Raw genomic sequence first — 19,003 nt, 5'->3', positions numbered from 1 at the left:
CACAACACTGGTGAGTGTGTCACAACACTGGTGAGTGTCTCACAACACTGGTGAGTGTGTCACAACACTGGTGAGTGTGTCACAACACTGGTGAGTGTCTCACAACACTGGTGAGTGTGTCACAACACTGGTGAGTGTGTCACGTCACTGGTGAGTGTCTTACAACACTGGTGAGTGTCTCACAACACTGGTGAGTGTGTCACAACACTGGTGAGTGTGTCACAACACTGGTGAGTGTCTCACAACACTGGTGAGTGTGTCACAACACTGGTGAGTGTGTCACGACACTGGTGAGTGTCTTACAACACTGGTGACTGTCTCACAACACTGGTGAGTGTCTCACAACACTGGTGAGTGTGTCACAACACTGGTGAGTGTGTCACAACACTGGTGAGTGTCTCACAACACTGGTGACTGTCTCACGACACTGGTGAGTGTGTCACAACACTGGTTGGTGATGCGGGTCTCACCACACCACGGTGACAAGTGGCACTCAGTGCTGCCATCGGGTAGAGAGACACAGGCACTCAATACAAGATGTGTCCACCCCTCCCTCCATGTGTCTGGTGCGTGTCCACCCCCCACAACTTGTGTGTCTCACCACCACCACCTCACGTGTCCTACAGTGCCCTGGGGACCAGAGCTCTGTCTCCATATATACTTCACTGGTAGATATAGATCAGGTAGACTCACCACTTGACTGACAATCGAGAGGCGGGACCCAAGAGCCAGAGCTGTTGCCCGCCCTCTGGGGTACATACCTACAACTCCCCTCGTTTTCCCTATAATGCCCTTTCTCTCACATATATCCTGCCGCCCTCCTTTCCCCTCAGGTTAACGTCTCCCCTTACCTGTAAGCGTGACAAATAATCTTAGTATACGGCAGGACTATGGACTCCGCTGCCCTGGACCCCTCTCGCGGGGCATCGCATATGTTGATCTTGATATGGAAGGGGTGAGAGAGAGAGAGGGGGGAGGGGTCAGTGGGTAGGGACAAGTGAAGGATGCTGATTACACCTGCCCAGCTTCCCTCGTTTTTCCCCTCTCACCTGCCAGGGGATCCTCTCGTTCTGTGTCTATACAGCTTTCTCATCTTCCTGTGCCTCCCGGCTCTTCCGCTTTGCTCATATTTTTCATGTTAAAACAGAAACACACACGCCAGGAACCTCAGGAACCTGTACATTAGTTGGTTGATCGTTGAGAGGCGGGACCAAAGAGCCAGAGCTCAACCCCCGCAAGCACAACTTGGTAAGTATAAACACGCACTCACACCTAGATGGATCTCACACGTTTGAGCAGGTACATTGTTTATCAGGATTTCGTTACCAGTGTGTGGCATAGAGCAGCTGTAGGACTCTGTAGTGTGTGGCATAGAGCAGCTGTAGGACTCTGTAGTGTGTGGCATAGAGCAGCTGTAGGACTCTGTAGTGTGTGGCATAGAGCAGCTGTAGGACTCTGTAGTGTGTGGCATAGAGCAGCTGTAGGACTCTGTAGTGTGTGGCATAGAGCAGCTGTAGGACTCTGTAGTGTGTGGCATAGAGCAGCTGTAGGACTCTGTAGTGTGTGGCATAGAGCAGCTGTAGGACTCTGTAGTGTGTGGCATAGAGCAGCTGTAGGACTCTGTAGTGTGTGGCATAGAGCAGCTGTAGGACTCTGTAGTGTGTGGCATAGAGCAGCTGTAGGACTCTGTAGTGTGTGGCATAGAGCAGCTGTAGGACTCTGTAGTGTGTGGCATAGAGCAGCTGTAGGACTCTGTAGTGTGTGGCATAGAGCAGCTGTAGGACTCTGTAGTGTGTGGCATAGAGCAGCTGTAGGACTCTGTAGTGTGTGGCATAGAGCAGCTGTAGGACTCTGTAGTGTGTGGCATAGAGCAGCTGTAGGACTCTGTAGTGTGTGGCATAGAGCAGCTGTAGGACTCTGTAGTGTGTGGCATAGACTCTGCCAGAGTCCACATGTTGTTCTTGTATTAGATTTCGCTACTCGGAACGAAATGTCCCTGTAGCACGGGCTATGGCGATCCCGTTATTAAGTTGGGTTACTCACGATAACCTTGTATGGGTAACTTGAGGGTGGTGTTCCAGCCGGCTCCTGGGTGGTGTTCCAGCCGGCTCCTGGGTGGTGTTCCAGCCGGCTCCTGGGTGGTGTTCCAGCCGGCTCCTGGGTGGTGTTCCAGCCGGCTCCTGGGTGGTGTTCCAGCCGGCTCCTGGGTGGTGTTCCAGCCGGCTCCTGGGTGGTGTTCCAGCTGGCTCCTGGGTGGTGTTCCAGCCGGCTCCTGGGTGGTGTTCCAGCCGGCTCCTGGGTGGTGTTCCAGCTGGCTCCTGGGTGGTGTTCCAGCCGGCTCCTGGGTGGTGTTCCAGCCGGCTCCTGGGTGGTGTTCCAGCTGGCTCCTGGGTGGTGTTCCAGCCGGCTCCTGGGTGGTGCTCCAGCCGGCTCCTGGGTGGTGTTCCAGCCGGCTCCTGGGTGGTGTTCCAGCAGGCTCCTGGGTGGTGTTCCAGCAGGCTCCTGGGTGGTGTTCCAGCAGGCTCCTGGGTGGTGTTCCAGCAGGCTCCTGGGTGGTGTTCCAGCCGGCTCCTGGGGGCCGGCTGGAGCACCGGGCATCGATAACGACCACTCTTCGAACCACGACCCTGTAAACGCCTCACCCACGTACTACAAGTACAAATAGTCGTCAACAGCACCCAGACACCCTAAGCTAACCTACGTCTAAGTACACATAAAACTTTAATGAATAATAATAATATTAATTTATGTGAAGAAATCTGTATACACAGTGTGTTACAATTGATGAATGTGTCTTGGGGTAACGGCCGCTGCTTTAACGAGCCTGGTCTGAGGACAGGGGTGAAAACCCCCAACCTTCCTCCACTCTCTCCCATGCGTGTGGCTGGTCTGGGGGAGGGGGGGGTCCTTGAGGTGGATGGGAGGTGTACTTGATAATTAAACAAAGTAGATAAAGAAGACATAGAATAGATTAGAATAAAGAAGAGAGGACTAGATAGTTAAAACGTTTAAGTGGAAACTTTAGACAATACATTTACTAGTGTTGTTTAAGATTCGCTACTTGGAACAAAAAGTTCCAAGTAGCACGGGCTATGGTGAGCCCGTAGTGGACTTGTTTACTAGTGTAAAATGTCGAAGGAATGGTCTCTCCGAGAGAGAGAGAGAAGGTAAGACTCTCACTTTTTCGCTCTTATTGTTCCTATCATTTCCCATCATTCTGTTTCAATATCCGTTAATTCCTATATTCCCCATGTTCATTCATCAACACGTGTACCTACCCGACTGGAGTCCGTGTGTCAGAGTGTGTTCTGTTACAGCGCTGGACCGGCCGGAGAGTGATCGTTGTCAGATCCCGGTGACTGGCGTGCAGGGCAAGATCTCCCAGGCTGACATACCCTTCTCCACCCTCAACTACTCCAACGTGTACAACTACCCCGTCGACTGCACCTGGGTCATCACAGTAAAGCCCACAGAGAAGGTACAGTTCACCCCCATACAGGTGAGATGCTCTGCCTCAGCCTTTGAGTCCTGTTAGTTGTGGTCTAGGTACTCAAGTTATATTTTAACTTATAAGCACCAGCAGGGATTCAATACTCTGTGAAAACTTTCTGATGGGTTATTTGGAGGTTTATGTACAGAGGTAACTGAGATGACAAGGTTGCAGGCGAGGAGTCACAATAACGTGGCTAAAGTATGTTGACCAGACCACACACTAGAAGGTGAAGGGACGACGACGTTTCGGACGTCGAAACGTTCTGTCCTGGACCATTCGGACGGACCGAAACGGTTCGTCCTGGAGTATTCTCAAATCGATCGACTTGAGAATGGTCCAGGACGGACCGAAACGTCGTCGTCGTCCCTTCACCTTCTAGTGTGTGGTGTGGTCAACATGACAAGGTTACAGAACAGTGTCTGGGGTTCCGCTGTGTCCAAGCTAACTTAGGTAGTCTAACTTGACAAATGTTGCATTTGTTTATTCATTTTCTGGCGCGTGTTTCCATCGACCGCAACAACCCGCAGTCACTAACCAGCTGGAGGTTGATTGTTGACCTACAGTCGTGTTCCGTACACGTGTTCGCCTTCGAAGGGACTGTTCCCAGCCCGCACCTCCGTCCCTAGCCCCATCCCACCCGTTCCTAGCCCATCCCACTCGCCCCCAGCCCATCTGTCCTCACACCCACTCAGGCGAAGTGCAGGTCCAAGGAGGACCATCCTCCCGCAGTCTCGTTCACCCAAACATCAGGTCCATTTTGTGTCGATTTGTTCGAGGGGCGGCGGAGAGGTTGTTCATTTGGGCCAGATACACGGGGGTCCTCCCTGGGGCCCGTGGCCACCCTCAGGTACAAGGGGACCCCCAAGACCTAGTGGTTGGGGGGGGGGAGTACCCCTCACTATACATTTATTTATTTTTATTTACTTATATATATACAAGAGTTGTTACATTCTTGCAGACGGGAGACATCTCCCGTCACGCAGGGTGCAGTCGCACCTCCACAGATCTCCAGTATCAGCTCTTGATACTGGTAATGGCTCAAAAGGGCCGCCACCACTTACGGGCTATTCATGCCCGTGCCACCTCTTGGGTGGCTTAATCTTCATCAATCAATCAATTACATTCTTGCACAGCCACTAGCAAGCATAGCGTTTCGGGCATCATGCGGTTCTCTCTCTTGCTTTTGCATGTTTCAAAGTCGCTCTTTGACCAGACTACGGGACTGTTGTTAGAGGGATCCCGTGTGTATACCTTTCTATTGTTGCAATCAAGTTCTTCCCTCTAAACTAAATCTGCATATTTTGTGTTGCTTTCAAGTTAAATATAAACTAACTTCACTTTAACTATAAACTAACTATCCACTTTAACACACACAGAACTGGACCTTACCGCACCGGAAGAAAGGAGAAATAAGGGGGGGAGGGGACATGATAACAACATATAAGATTCTAAGGGAAACTGGCAAAGTAGCGTTGTTCAAAGCTAGGAATAGCAGAACGTGAGGTCATAGATGGGAACTGAAAACGCAAACCAGTCATAGACATCTAAAAGAAATTTTTCAGTGCTAAGAGCTGTCATTAAATGGAATAGGTTATATCCAGAAGTTGTTGAAGCTAATTCAATTACATTTTCTTATATGGACATACGATAAAAAAAGCGTGAGGAATGAGTCATTGCATTAATGTAAGAATGTTGGGAAGTCAGGACTATAGCTTAGTTTGACCCTGCGAGCAGATCTAGGTGAGCACACCCACACCCACCTCTCACTCACTGTAGCGAGGTCCATAGATCTTAGCGTCTAAGAATGGTCTCATGATGCAGAATAGTGCCGACAGGTTTTTTTTTTTTTTTGATATATACAAGAGTTGTTACATTCTTGTAGAGCCACTAGTACGCGTAGCGTTTCGGGCAAGTCCCTGGAATACGATCCCCGCCGCGAAGAATCCTTGTTACAGCCAAGTACACATTTTACTGTTGAGTTAAACAGAGGCTACAGTTAAGGATTTGCGCCCAGTAAATCCTCCCCGGCCAGGATACGAACCCATGACAAAGAGCTCGCGGAACGCCAGGCGAGTGTCTTACCACTACACCACGGAGACTGATAAAGGTTGGCAAGCACAACAGCTGTGAGGGTGGTAAAGGCAGTCAGTTGTGGGGTGATTGATAGCGCTTAAACTACCCAAGATGTGGCACGGGTATGAATACCCCGTAAGTGGACGGTGTGTGGCGCCATTACCAGTAACTGGAGGTCTGTGGATGGATGGGGGAAGGGTCTTCTTGGTCGCTCGCAGTTTACGTCCTGCAGGAGGCCTGGCTGTTCAGGCGGGAGGCTTATGGGTGGAGGCGTCGAGTGGCATCTGCCAAATCAGCTTCGGCGGTTCTTCGTCGTCGTGTCGTCGACCGGGTTGTCGTCGGAGTCGTCGTGGAATTCTGGCTGTCCGTCGGGGGGGAGGGGGGGTGTAGGTCTTGTAGTACTCGAGGTCGTAGTATCGATAGGTCGATGCAGTAAGAACATAACAATCAAGATAACTGCACAAGACCTAGTGGCCCATACGTGGCAGCTCCTATTTATATCTACCAGAACTCATTCTTATATATATATATGTCTAACCTACGCTTGAAACAACCAAGGGATCCTACTTCTATTATGTCACGCGGTAATAGGTTCCACAAATCAACAAATTCCCTGTTACCGAACCAATATTTACCCAGGTCTTTCCTAAATCTAAACTTATCTAAATTTATACCCATTGTTTGGTGTTGTATTAGGGCTAGAGGTACGGGAGCAGGTACTTGTGTGTGTGGCCGGGTGTGGGGTCAGTAGTGGCGGTGACGGCTGGGTCGTCGCCACCTGTACCATGTTGTGGGTTGTTGTTGTTATAGATTAAGCTACTCGCAACAAGTTCCAAGTAGCACGGGCTATGGTGAGCCCGTAACTTACCTGGCACAGGAGCGGGGCAAGTAGCACGGGCTATGGTGAGCCCGTAGTGGACTTACCTGGCACAGGAGCGGGGCAAGTAGCACGGGCTATGGTGAGCCCGTAGTGGACTTACCTGGCACAGGAGCGGGGCAAGTAGCACGGGCTATGGTGAGCCCGTAGTGGACTTACCTAGCACAGGAGCGGGGGATGTTTTGGGGTTCTTGATGATTGATGGAGATTAAGCCACCCAAGAGGCGGCACGGGCATGAATAGCCCGTAAGGATCCTTTTTGAAGGGGGGCGGCCCACCACACTTGTCTTGCAGTGTCGTCCAGCCTTCTTCCCAGTACAGGTTTGGGGCAGCTTAATGGGGCAACCGGTTATTACAGATCAATCACTGACGTGTCATTGTGGCTGGTCACTCACTGCCACTTTTAGTGTACATTTTGTAAGGACATGAAGGCCACAAGACCCAACCTTCCTGAGCCCTCCCCCCCCCCTCCTCCCACAAGGACCGACCTTCCAGTCTTCCCCCCCCCCCCTCCCACAAGGACCGACCTTCCAGTCTTCCCCCCCCCTCCCACAAGACCCAACCTTCCTGAGCCCTCCCCCCCCCCTCTTCCTCCCACAAGGACCGACCTTCCAGTCTTCCCCCCCCCCCTCCCACAAGACCCAACCTTCCTGAGCCCTCCCCCCCTCTTCCTCCCACAAGGACCGACCTTCCAGTCTCCCCCCCCCCTCTTCCTCCCACAAGGACCGACCTTCCAGTCTCCCCCCCCCTCTTCCTCCCACAAGGACCGACCTTCCAGTCTCCCCCCCCCTCTTCCTCCCACAAGGACCGACCTTCCAGTCTCCCCCCCCCTCTTCCTCCCACAAGGACCGACCTTCCAGTCTCCCCCCCCCTCTTCCTCCCACAAGGACCGACCTTCCAGTCTCCCCCCCCCCCTCTTCCTCCCACAAGGACCGACCTTCCAGTCTCCCCCCCCCTCTTCCTCCCACAAGGACCGACCTTCCAGTCTCCCCCCCCCTCTTCCTCCCACAAGGACCGACCTTCCAGTCTCCCCCCCCCCTCTTCCTCCCACAAGGACCGACCTTCCAGTCTCCCCCCCCCCTCTTCCTCCCACAAGGACCGACCTTCCAGTCTCCCCCCCCCCTCTTCCTCCCACAAGGACCGACCTTCCAGTCTCCCCCCCCCCTCTTCCTCCCACAAGGACCGACCTTCCAGTCTCCCCCCCCCCCTCTTCCTCCCACAAGGACCGACCTTCCAGTCTCCCCCCCCCCTCTTCCTCCCACAAGGACCGACCTTCCAGTCTCCCCCCCCCCTCTTCCTCCCACAAGGACCGACCTTCCAGTCTCCCCCCCCCCTCTTCCTCCCACAAGGACCGACCTTCCAGTCTCCCCCCCCCTCTTCCTCCCACAAGGACCGACCTTCCAGTCTCCCCCCCCCCTCTTCCTCCCACAAGGACCGACCTTCCAGTCTCCCCCCCCCTCTTCCTCCCACAAGGACCGACCTTCCAGTCTCCCCCCCCCCCTCTTCCTCCCACAAGGACCGACCTTCCAGTCTCCCCCCCCCCTCTTCCTCCCACAAGGACCGACCTTCCAGTCTCCCCCCCCCCTCTTCCTCCCACAAGGACCGACCTTCCAGTCTCCCCCCCCCTCTTCCTCCCACAAGGACCGACCTTCCAGTCTCCCCCCCCCTCTTCCTCCCACAAGGACCGACCTTCCAGTCTCCCCCCCCCCCTCTTCCTCCACAAGGACCGACCTTCCAGTCTCCCCCCCCCCCTCTTCCTCCCACAAGGACCGACCTTCCAGTCTCCCCCCCCCCTCTTCCTCCCACAAGGACCGACCTTCCAGTCTCCCCCCCCCTCTTCCTCCCACAAGGACCGACCTTCCAGTCTCCCCCCCCCTCTTCCTCCCACAAGGACCGACCTTCCAGTCTCCCCCCCCCCCTCTTCCTCCCACAAGGACCGACCTTCCAGTCTCCCCCCCCCCCCCCTCTTCCTCCCACAAGGACCGACCTTCCAGTCTCCCCCCCCCCCTCTTCCTCCCACAAGGACCGACCTTCCAGTCTCCCCCCCCCCCTCTTCCTCCCACAAGGACCGACCTTCCAGCCCCCCCCCCCTCTTCCTCCCACAAGGACCGACCTTCCAGTCTCCCCCCCCTCTTCCTCCCACAAGGACCGACCTTCCAGTCTCCCCCCCCCCTCTTCCTCCCACAAGGACCGACCTTCCAGCCCCCCCCCCCTCTTCCTCCCACAAGGACCGACCTTCCAGTCTCCCCCCCCCTCTTCCTCCCACAAGGACCGACCTTCCAGTCTCCCCCCCCCCCCTCTTCCTCCCACAAGGACCGACCTTCCAGTCTCCCCCCCCCCCCTCTTCCTCCCACAAGGACCGACCTTCCAGTCTCCCCCCCCCTCTTCCTCCCACAAGGACCGACCTTCCAGTCTCCCCCCCCCTCTTCCTCCCACAAGGACCGACCTTCCAGCCCCCCCCCCCTCCCACAAGACCCGACCTTCCACATAATCAAGTGGGACAAATCTGTCAGCCCAAGGATCAAAGCAGCTCAAGTTGTTAGCGCTGACTCGACATTCCTTAATGCGCGGTAAATTCAGTTAGGTGTTCCGTCCACCGTCAGCTGATTCCTCCCCCTCCTGCACCTTGTTGACTCGTCGTCTGACTCCTCCCCCTCCTGCACCTTGTTGACCTCGTCGTCTGACTCCTCCCCCTCCTGCACCTTGTTGACTCGTCGTCTGACTCCTCCCCCTCCTGCACCTTGTTGACTCGTCGTCTCACTCTCTCCCCCTCCTGCACCTTGTTGACTCGTCGTCTCACTCCTCCCCCTCCTGCACCTTGTTGACTCGTCGTCTCACTCCTCCCCCCCCCCTCCTGCACCTTGTTGACTCGTCGTCTCACTCCTCCCCCTCCTGCACCTTGTTGACTCGTCGTCTCACTCCTCCCCCTCCTGCACCTTGTTGACTCGTCGTCTCACTCCTCCCCCTCCTGCACCTTGTTGACTCGTCGTCTCACTCCTCCCCCTCCTGCACCTTGTTGACTCGTCGTCTCACTCCTCCCCCTCCTGCACCTTGTTGACTCGTCGTCTCACTCCTCCCCCTCCTGCACCTTGTTGACTCGTCGTCTCACTCCTCCCCCTCCTGCACCTTGTTGACTCGTCGTCTCACTCCTCCCCCTCCTGCACCTTGTTGACTCGTCGTCTCACTCCTCCCCCTCCTGCACCTTGTTGACTCGTCGTCTCACTCCTCCCCCTCCTGCACCTTGTGACTCGTCGTCTCACTCCTCCCCCTCCTGCACCTTGTTGACTCGTCGTCTCACTCCTCCCCTCCTGCACCTTGTTGACTCGTCGTCTCACTCCTCCCCCTCCTGCACCTTGTTGACTCGTCGTCTCACTCCTCCCCCTCCTGCACCTTGTTGACTCGTCGTCTCACTCCTCCCCCTCCTGCACCTTGTTGACTCGTCGTCTCACTCCTCCCCCTCCTGCACCTTGTTGACTCGTCGTCTCACTCCTCCCCCTCCTGCACCTTGTTGACTCGTCGTCTCACTCCTCCCCCTCCTGCACCTTGTTGACTCGTCGTCTCACTCCTCCCCCTCCTGCACCTTGTTGACTCGTCGTCTCACTCCTCCCCCTCCTGCACCTTGTTGACTCGTCGTCTCACTCCTCCCCCTCCTGCACCTTGTTGACTCGTCGTCTCACTCCTCCCCCTCCTGCACCTTGTTGACTCGTCGTCTCACTCCTCCCCCTCCTGCACCTTGTTGACTCGTCGTCTCACTCCTCCCCCTCCTGCACCTTGTTGACTCGTCGTCTCACTCCTCCCCCTCCTGCACCTTGTTGACTCGTCGTCTCACTCCTCCCCCTCCTGCACCTTGTTGACCTCGTCGTCTCACTCCTCCCCCTCCTGCACCTTGTTGACTCGTCGTCTCACTCCTCCCCCTCCTGCACCTTGTTGACTCGTCGTCTCACTCCTCCCCCTCCTGCACCTTGTTGACTCGTCGTCTCACTCCTCCCCCTCCTGCACCTTGTTGACTCGTCGTCTCACTCCTCCCCCTCCTGCACCTTGTTGACTCGTCGTCTCACTCCTCCCCCTCCTGCACCTTGTTGACTCGTCGTCTCACTCCTCCCCCTCCTGCACCTTGTTGACTCGTCGTCTCACTCCTCCCCCTCCTGCACCTTGTTGACTCGTCGTCTCACTCCTCCCCCTCCTGCACCTTGTTGACTCGTCGTCTCACTCCTCCCCCTCCTGCACCTTGTTGACTCGTCGTCTCACTCCTCCCCCTCCTGCACCTTGTTGACTCGTCGTCTCACTCCTCCCCCTCCTGCACCTTGTTGACTCGTCGTCTCACTCCTCCCCCTCCTGCACCTTGTTGACTCGTCGTCTCACTCCTCCCCCTCCTGCACCTTGTTGACTCGTCGTCTCACTCCTCCCCCTCCTGCACCTTGTTGACTCGTCGTCTCACTCCTCCCCCTCCTGCACCTTGTTGACTCGTCGTCTCACTCCTCCCCCTCCTGCACCTTGTTGACTCGTCGTCTCACTCCTCCCCCTCCTGCACCTTGTTGACTCGTCGTCTCACTCCTCCCCCTCCTGCACCTTGTTGACTCGTCGTCTCACTCCTCCCCCTCCTGCACCTTGTTGACTCGTCGTCTCACTCCTCCCCCTCCTGCACCTTGTTGACTCGTCGTCTCACTCCTCCCCCTCCTGCACCTTGTTGACTCGTCGTCTCACTCCTCCCCCTCCTGCACCTTGTTGACTCGTCGTCTCACTCCTCCCCCTCCTGCACCTTGTTGACTCGTCGTCTCACTCCTCCCCCTCCTGCACCTTGTTGACTCGTCGTCTCACTCCTCCCCCTCCTGCACCTTGTTGACTCGTCGTCTCACTCCTCCCCCTCCTGCACCTTGTTGACTCGTCGTCTCACTCCTCCCCCTCCTGCACCTTGTTGACTCGTCGTCTCACTCCTCCCCCTCCTGCACCTTGTTGACTCGTCGTCTCACTCCTCCCCCTCCTGCACCTTGTTGACTCGTCGTCTCACTCCTCCCCCTCCTGCACCTTGTTGACTCGTCGTCTCACTCCTCCCCCTCCTGCACCTTGTTGACTCGTCGTCTCACTCCTCCCCCTCCTGCACCTTGTTGACTCGTCGTCTCACTCCTCCCCCTCCTGCACCTTGTTGACTCGTCGTCTGACTCCTCCCCCTCCTGCACCTTGTTGACTCGTCGTCTCACTCCTCCCCCTCCTGCACCTTGTTGACTCGTCGTCTCACTCCTCCCCCTCCTGCACCTTGTTGACTCGTCGTCTCACTCCTCCCCCTCCTGCACCTTGTTGACTCGTCGTCTCACTCCTCCCCCTCCTGCACCTTGTTGACTCGTCGTCTCACTCCTCCCCCTCCTGCACCTTGTTGACTCGTCGTCTCACTCCTCCCCCTCCTGCACCTTGTTGACTCGTCGTCTCACTCCTCCCCCTCCTGCACCTTGTTGACTCGTCGTCTCACTCCTCCCCCTCCTGCACCTTGTTGACTCGTCGTCTCACTCCTCCCCCTCCTGCACCTTGTTGACTCGTCGTCTGACTCCTCCCCCTCCTGCACCTTGTTGACTCGTCGTCTCACTCCTCCCCCTCCTGCACCTTGTTGACTCGTCGTCTGACTCCTCCCCCTCCTGCACCTTGTTGACTCGTCGTCTGACTCCTCCCCCTCCTGCACCTTGTTGACTCGTCGTCTCACTCCTCCCCCTCCTGCACCTTGTTGACTCGTCGTCTGACTCCTCCCCCTCCTGCACCTTGTTGACTCGTCGTCTGACTCCTCCCCCTCCTGCACCTTGTTGACTCGTCGTCTCACTCCTCCCCCTCCTGCACCTTGTTGACTCGTCGTCTCACTCCTCCCCCTCCTGCACCTTGTTGACTCGTCGTCTGACTCCTCCCCCTCCTGCACCTTGTTGACTCGTCGTCTCACTCCTCCCCCTCCTGCACCTTGTTGACTCGTCGTCTCACTCCTCCCCCTCCTGCACCTTGTTGACTCGTCGTCTGACTCCTCCCCCTCCTGCACCTTGTTGACTCGTCGTCTGACTCCTCCCCCTCCTGCACCTTGTTGACTCGTCGTCTGACTCCTCCCCCTCCTGCACCTTGTTGACTCGTCGTCTCACTCCTCCCCCTCCTGCACCTTGTTGACTCGTCGTCTCACTCCTCCCCCTCCTGCACCTTGTTGACTCGTCGTCTGACTCCTCCCCCTCCTGCACCTTGTTGACTCGTCGTCTCACTCCTCCCCCTCCTGCACCTTGTTGACTCGTCGTCTGACTCCTCCCCCTCCTGCACCTTGTTGACTCGTCGTCTCACTCCTCCCCCTCCTGCACCTTGTTGACTCGTCGTCTGACTCCTCCCCCTCCTGCACCTTGTTGACTCGTCGTCTCACTCCTCCCCCTCCTGCACCTTGTTGACTCGTCGTCTCACTCCTCCCCCTCCTGCACCTTGTTGACTCGTCGTCTGACTCCTCCCCCTCCTGCACCTTGTTGACTCGTCGTCTCACTCCTCCCCCTCCTGCACCTTGTTGACTCGTCGTCTCACTCCTCCCCCTCCTGCACCTTGTTGACTCGTCGTCTCACTCCTCCCCCTCCTGCACCTTGTTGACTCGTCGTCTCACTCCTCCCCCTCCTGCACCTTGTTGACTCGTCGTCTCACTCCTCCCCCTCCTGCACCTTGTTGACTCGTCGTCTCACTCCTCCCCCTCCTGCACCTTGTTGACTCGTCGTCTCACTCCTCCCCCTCCTGCACCTTGTTGACTCGTCGTCTCACTCCTCCCCCTCCTGCACCTTGTTGACTCGTCGTCTCACTCCTCCCCCTCCTGCACCTTGTTGACTCGTCGTCTCACTCCTCCCCCTCCTGCACCTTGTTGACTCGTCGTCTCACTCCTCCCCCTCCTGCACCTTGTTGACTCGTCGTCTCACTCCTCCCCCTCCTGCACCTTGTTGACTCGTCGTCTCACTCCTCCCCCTCCTGCACCTTGTTGACTCGTCGTCTCACTCCTCCCCCTCCTGCACCTTGTTGACTCGTCGTCTCACTCCTCCCCCTCCTGCACCTTGTTGACTCGTCGTCTCACTCCTCCCCCTCCTGCACCTTGTTGACTCGTCGTCTGACTCCTCCCCCTCCTGCACCTTGTTGACTCGTCGTCTGACTCCTCCCCCTCCTGCACCTTGTTGACTCGTCGTCTGACTCCTCCCCCTCCTGCACCTTGTTGACTCGTCGTCTGACTCCTCCCCCTCCTGCACCTTGTTGACTCGTCGTCTGACTCCTCCCCCTCCTGCACCTTGTTGACTCGTCGTCTGACTCCTCCCCCTCCTGCACCTTGTTGACTCGTCGTCTGACTCCTCCCCCTCCTGCACCTTGTTGACTCGTCGTCTGACTCCTCCCCCTCCTGCACCTTGTTGACTCGTCGTCTGACTCCTCCCCCTCCTGCACCTTGTTGACTCGTCGTCTCACTCCTCCCCCTCCTGCACCTTGTTGACTCGTCGTCTCACTCCTCCCCCTCCTGCACCTTGTTGACTCGTCGTCTCACTCCTCCCCCTCCTGCACCTTGTTGACTCGTCGTCTCACTCCTCCCCCTCCTGCACCTTGTTGACTCGTCGTCTCACTCCTCCCCCTCCTGCACCTTGTTGACTCGTCGTCTCACTCCTCCCCCTCCTGCACCTTGTTGACTCGTCGTCTCACTCACCGCCTTCACTCAAGATTTACTCATAATTATATCAGTATATACATTGGTTGGTAGCAGCATGTATATATTTGTTAAAAGGAAACTATATTTACCTGGGACCTTAGACCAGCCGCCGGCTACCTGTCCCGGCCACTCGAGATGGTGGCCTCTCAGGTAAATTTATATAAATATGTATTCTTTAATGATCTCGACCGGGACAGGAAGCCGATGCACTTGTCAATATAAAGGTCTAATTATGCCACGCTGCTCTTTTAAATGCCTATGGTAGTGAAGGTGTTTAGACTTTTAGAAGTCGGGTCTTGTATACTTACAATACCATTGTCATGGTTTTGTATGATGTTAGAATATACCCAGTATAGGAGAGGCATACAGTGTGTGAGAGCGAGCGAGTCTGTGTGTATTTTGTATGAGAGAGAGAGAGAGAGAACGTTTTGTTTCAGCTCTACACTTCTATTCCGACTGTAGGTCTACATGATTTGTTTTGTCCAAAGATCTTCAAATTTCCTACCCCAGTTATCTATGTTCTCTCTGTACCCTAATCTACGCGCGCTTTACACACACACATCTTTATCAGTGCGGTCTGCTGCATGATGCGAGGAGGACGTGTTGCTCCGCATCTTCGTGTTTGCACGTGGCTGCTGCAGCTAGATGTTGTGAATTTGTTCTCGACTGTTGCAGTGATACAGTGCCTTTGTGTATCGAGGAAATGGCTGAGGCGGTCTGCCTAGGTGATGGAAGATCCTGTACTGGGCCTGGAGAGTGTGACAGTGAGGATGGCAGACAGGATGATACTAGGCCGTATCAAGCAGTAGTAAACAGATATAAACGGAGAAATATTCAAAGACAGCGAGACGAAGACAGTGAGGAGGAAATAACAAAGAGACCAAAAAATGAAGACATGCTCAGCAGGACGCGGGAGATGCAGACTAATGGAAGGAAGAGGCTGTTGTTCCCTACAGCATGTCAACTGAATTTCCATCAAAAGCTGGAGTGGACGGTTCGTTTGGCTAAGGAGTTTTTTTAATATGAACCACTATTCAAGGAGGGTCTTCACCGGCCCTATATAACAGTTGGGACAGAGGAGGCCGTGGAACACCTAACGAAGGATGGGTTTGAGAATATTGTGATGGTTACTCCGGAAAAAGGTATGATGTACACCAAGGTCATAGTGTTTAAGTATCCAACTTATTTGGATCCTGATTATCTATTGCTCAACAATGATAGTGTTGTTTGGGCAAAGAGGAACAGTGTTCGTGGTGAAAAACAAAGCCAGGTTGTTGCCTTGGTAAAGGGTGAGGCTCCAGAAAGAATTTTTGTGCAAGGACTAGGCTACAGGAAAGTTGTAAAACACATTGAGGAGCCCATATTATGCATGAAGTGTTCTCGTTGGGGACATATGGCTTGGAAATGCCAGTTTGACTCCAGGTGTCGGTACTGTGGTAAGAAACACGACTCTCGAGAGTGTAGAGTCAAGATTAAAAACGGTGAAAAAATCGTCCCATCTTGTTGCAATTGTCGAGGAAGCCACAATGCTGGTTCCTATCTATGTCGCATGAAGCCTCATCTGAGAGACTCGAGGACGGGTGCTACAAGCAGGATAGATGTATCCTCGAAGGAAGGAAAGATTGTGCAGCAGGAACATGGAGGAAACAGTTGGAAGCCAATGACAGCGCCTATGAACAATGTGTGGGAGAAAGGAACAGAGACAATTAAGGCGAGCCTAGGGAAAGTAGGAAATGCAGCTGAAAAAATTAAACCTTGTGGAAACAAGGTTCAGGTCAATATAGTGAACTCTGAGGTTGGTACTCAAATATTGGAATATCTAAAAAAACTAGAAAAGAGGATTGAGGCATTAGAAAAATTAACTATGGGGGGTAGACGGGGTGAAGATGGTGGTGAAACAGGACGTGAAGTGGAAAGTGAAACAGGACGTGAAATGGAAAGTGAAACAGGACGTGAAATGGAAAGTGAAACAGGACGTGAAATGGAAAGCCAAACAGGACGTGAAATGGAAAGCCAAACAGGACGTGAAATGGAAAGCCAAACAGGACGTGAAATGGAAAGCCAAACAGGACGTGAAATGGAAAGTGAAACAGGACGTGAAATGGAAAGTGAAACAGGACGTGAAATGGAAAGTCAAACAGGACGTGAAATGGAAAGTGAAATAGGACGTGAAGTGGAAAGTGAAACAGGACGTGAAATGTGCGTTGAAGAAAGTAAGGAAGAACATGACGTATTGATGATAGAGGATAGTCAGGAAAATGAACTTTCTAGTAGTGTTAGCGTTCAACCTTCTGTAGTGACAAATGTCGAAACAAAGGTTAAAGTAAAACGGTATAGAGAAATAAGAAAGAAATTAGATATGAATAAGATCACCTTTGATGCTAGTAGCTGTTGTGCAAATGAGGAGAAAGCAGAAATGTTACAGTGTTGGGAGAGTCTGTCTGAGAAAATCTCGTATCTCATGGAATGTGACAGACAGGGCAAAGGTAGTTTTATTAAATCATGGATGAAAGTAGAGTGAGAATATTATCTTGGAGCGTTAATGGGTTAAAATCCAGTGCGGTGGATGTACACTATTATACTCTTAGATAGTACTATATTAACCTGATATGTTACATGGGATTCTTGTATTTGTACTCACTGAATTTGTGCGCCCCTTGAGGGACTTGAAGTATGGGAAGGGGTAGAAATAGCCTAAGCTAATCTTTGATTTTTTTTTTTTTTTTTTTTTTTTTTTTTTTTTTTTTTTTTTTTTTAACTTGTCTCAATAAACCTACTTGAACTTGGAAGACCATTATGTATTAAAGTGTCAAATTATGGATAACCATAGAAATAAGGAAATAAGTAGTGTACCACTTCAAATTGTTTGGATGTGTGATAATGATATGATAGACAGAATACTTAGGAACTACAAGAATTTTGCCCCAATGATTGTAACACTTACTATATTAATATGCAATGTTAAATGTTGTATTGTGATTTGTGTATCTGTACTCACTGAATTTGTGCGCCCCTTGAGGGACTTGAAGTAGAGGGGGGTAGAAATAGCCTAAGCTACTCTATCCCTTTGAGATGTATTTTTTTCTTGTCTCAATAAACATACTTGAACTTGAACTTGAACACATCTTTATTTTCTATTCGAAAGAGAGAGATTCATGTTCTGTACAATTGTCTTGCTCCATCTTCTGCTCATTGTTTTCTCTGCTCACAGATCTATATGTTCTTTGAGTCGTTCGAGCTGTACGAGCCCAACGAGTGCGATGTTAACTACGTAGACATCTTTGGTATGGAGACGGACCTGACGAACCGGATCAAGCACTACTGTGGCTCCGTGGCCGACCCTTTCGTCACCAACGGTAACATCATGCACTTCCGCTTCTTCGCTGTCACGAAAGCTCTCAAGTCCAAGTTCAGTGCCTGGTTCACCGCTTTCAGAGACCAGATACCGGCGGAGGGTGCTGCTGGTGGTGAGTACACTGGTGCTGGGCCTCCACTCTTCCTTATCCTTGGCTTCCTTCCTCCTCACGTCCCTTGGCTTCCTTCCTCCTCACATACTTTGGCTTCCTTCCTCCTCACGTCCCTTGGCTTCCTTCCTCCTCACGTCCCTTGGCTTCCTTCCTCCTCTCGTCCCTTGGCTTCCTTCCTCCTCACGTCCCTTGGCTTCCTTCCTCCTCACGTCCCTTGACTTCCTTCCTCCTCTCGTCCCTTGGCTTCCTTCCTCCTCACGTCCCTTGGCTTCCTTCTGCCTCGCATACCTTGGCTTCCTTCCTCCTCACATCCCTTGGCTTCCTCCTCACATCCCTTGGCTTCCTTCCTCCTCACATCCCTTGGCTTCCTTCCTCCTCACATACCTTGGCTTCCTTCCTCCTCACGTCCCTTGGCTTCCTTCCTCCTCACATACATTGGCTTCCTTCTGCCTCGCATACCTTGGCTTCCTCCTTACATACCTTAGCTTCCTCCTCACATGCCTTGGCTTCCTTCCTCCTCACATCCCTTGGCTTCCTTCCTCCTCACATACCTTGGCTTCCTTCCTCCTCACATCCCTTGGCTTCCTTCCTCCTCACATACCTTGGCTTCCTTCCTCCTCACATACCTTGGCTTCCTCCTTACATTAGCTTCCTCCTCACATGCCTTGGCTTCCTTCCTCCTCACATACCTTGGCTTCCTTCCTCCTCACATACCTTGGCTTCCTCCTTACATACCTTAGCTTCCTCCTCACATGCCTTGGCTTCCTTCCTCCTCACATCCCTTGGCTTCCTTCCTCCTCACATCCCTTCGCTTCCGCCTCACATACCTTGGCTTCCTTCCTCCTCACATCCCTTGGCTTCCTTCCTCCTCACATCCCTTGGCTTCCTTCCTCACATCCCTTGGCTTCCTTCCTCCTCACATACCTTGGCTTCCTTCCTCCTCACATACCTTGGCTTCCTCCTTACATACCTTAGCTTCCTCCTCACATGCCTTGGCTTCCTTCCTCCTCACATCCCTTGGCTTCCTTCCTCCTCACATCCCTTGGCTTCCTTCCTCCTCACATCCCTTGGCTTCCTTTCTCCTCACATCCCTTGGCTTCCTTCCTCCTCACATCCCTTGGCTGCCTTCCTACTCACATCCCTTGGCTTCCTTCCTCCTCACATGCCTTGGCTTCCTTCCTCCTCACATCCCTTGGCTGCCTTCCTACTCACATCCCTTGGCTTCCTTCCTCCTCACATCCCTTGGCTTCCTTTCTCCTCACATCCCTTGGCTTCCTTCCTCCTCACATCCCTTGGCTTCCTTCCTCCTCACATACCTTGGCTTCCTTCCTCCTCACATCCCTTGGCTTCCTTCCTCCTCACATACCTTGGCTTCCTTCCTCCTCACATCCCTTGGCTTCCTTCCTCCTCACATACCT

At 53.7% G+C, this 19,003-nt stretch overlaps 1 protein-coding gene across 1 annotated transcript in view; it reads left to right on the top strand.

The window, feature by feature from the left end:
• The window catches only part of LOC123771069 (neuropilin and tolloid-like protein 1), a 152,756-nt gene that overhangs the window by 114,773 nt on the left and 18,980 nt on the right, over positions 1–19,003 (top strand). The window contains exons 4-5 of the mRNA XM_045763372.2: positions 3,318–3,478; positions 17,330–17,585. Coding sequence (XP_045619328.1) covers positions 3,318–3,478; positions 17,330–17,585 — 417 coding nt within the window. The remainder of the gene's footprint in view (positions 1–3,317; positions 3,479–17,329; positions 17,586–19,003) is intronic.

The sequence above is a fragment of the Procambarus clarkii genome, chromosome 65, assembly GCF_040958095.1.
Source record: "Procambarus clarkii isolate CNS0578487 chromosome 65, FALCON_Pclarkii_2.0, whole genome shotgun sequence".
Taxonomy (NCBI): Eukaryota; Metazoa; Arthropoda; class Malacostraca; order Decapoda; family Cambaridae; genus Procambarus; species Procambarus clarkii.
The sequence above is the reverse complement of the archived record's forward strand: the minus strand, read 5'-3'. Positions and strand labels throughout refer to the sequence as shown.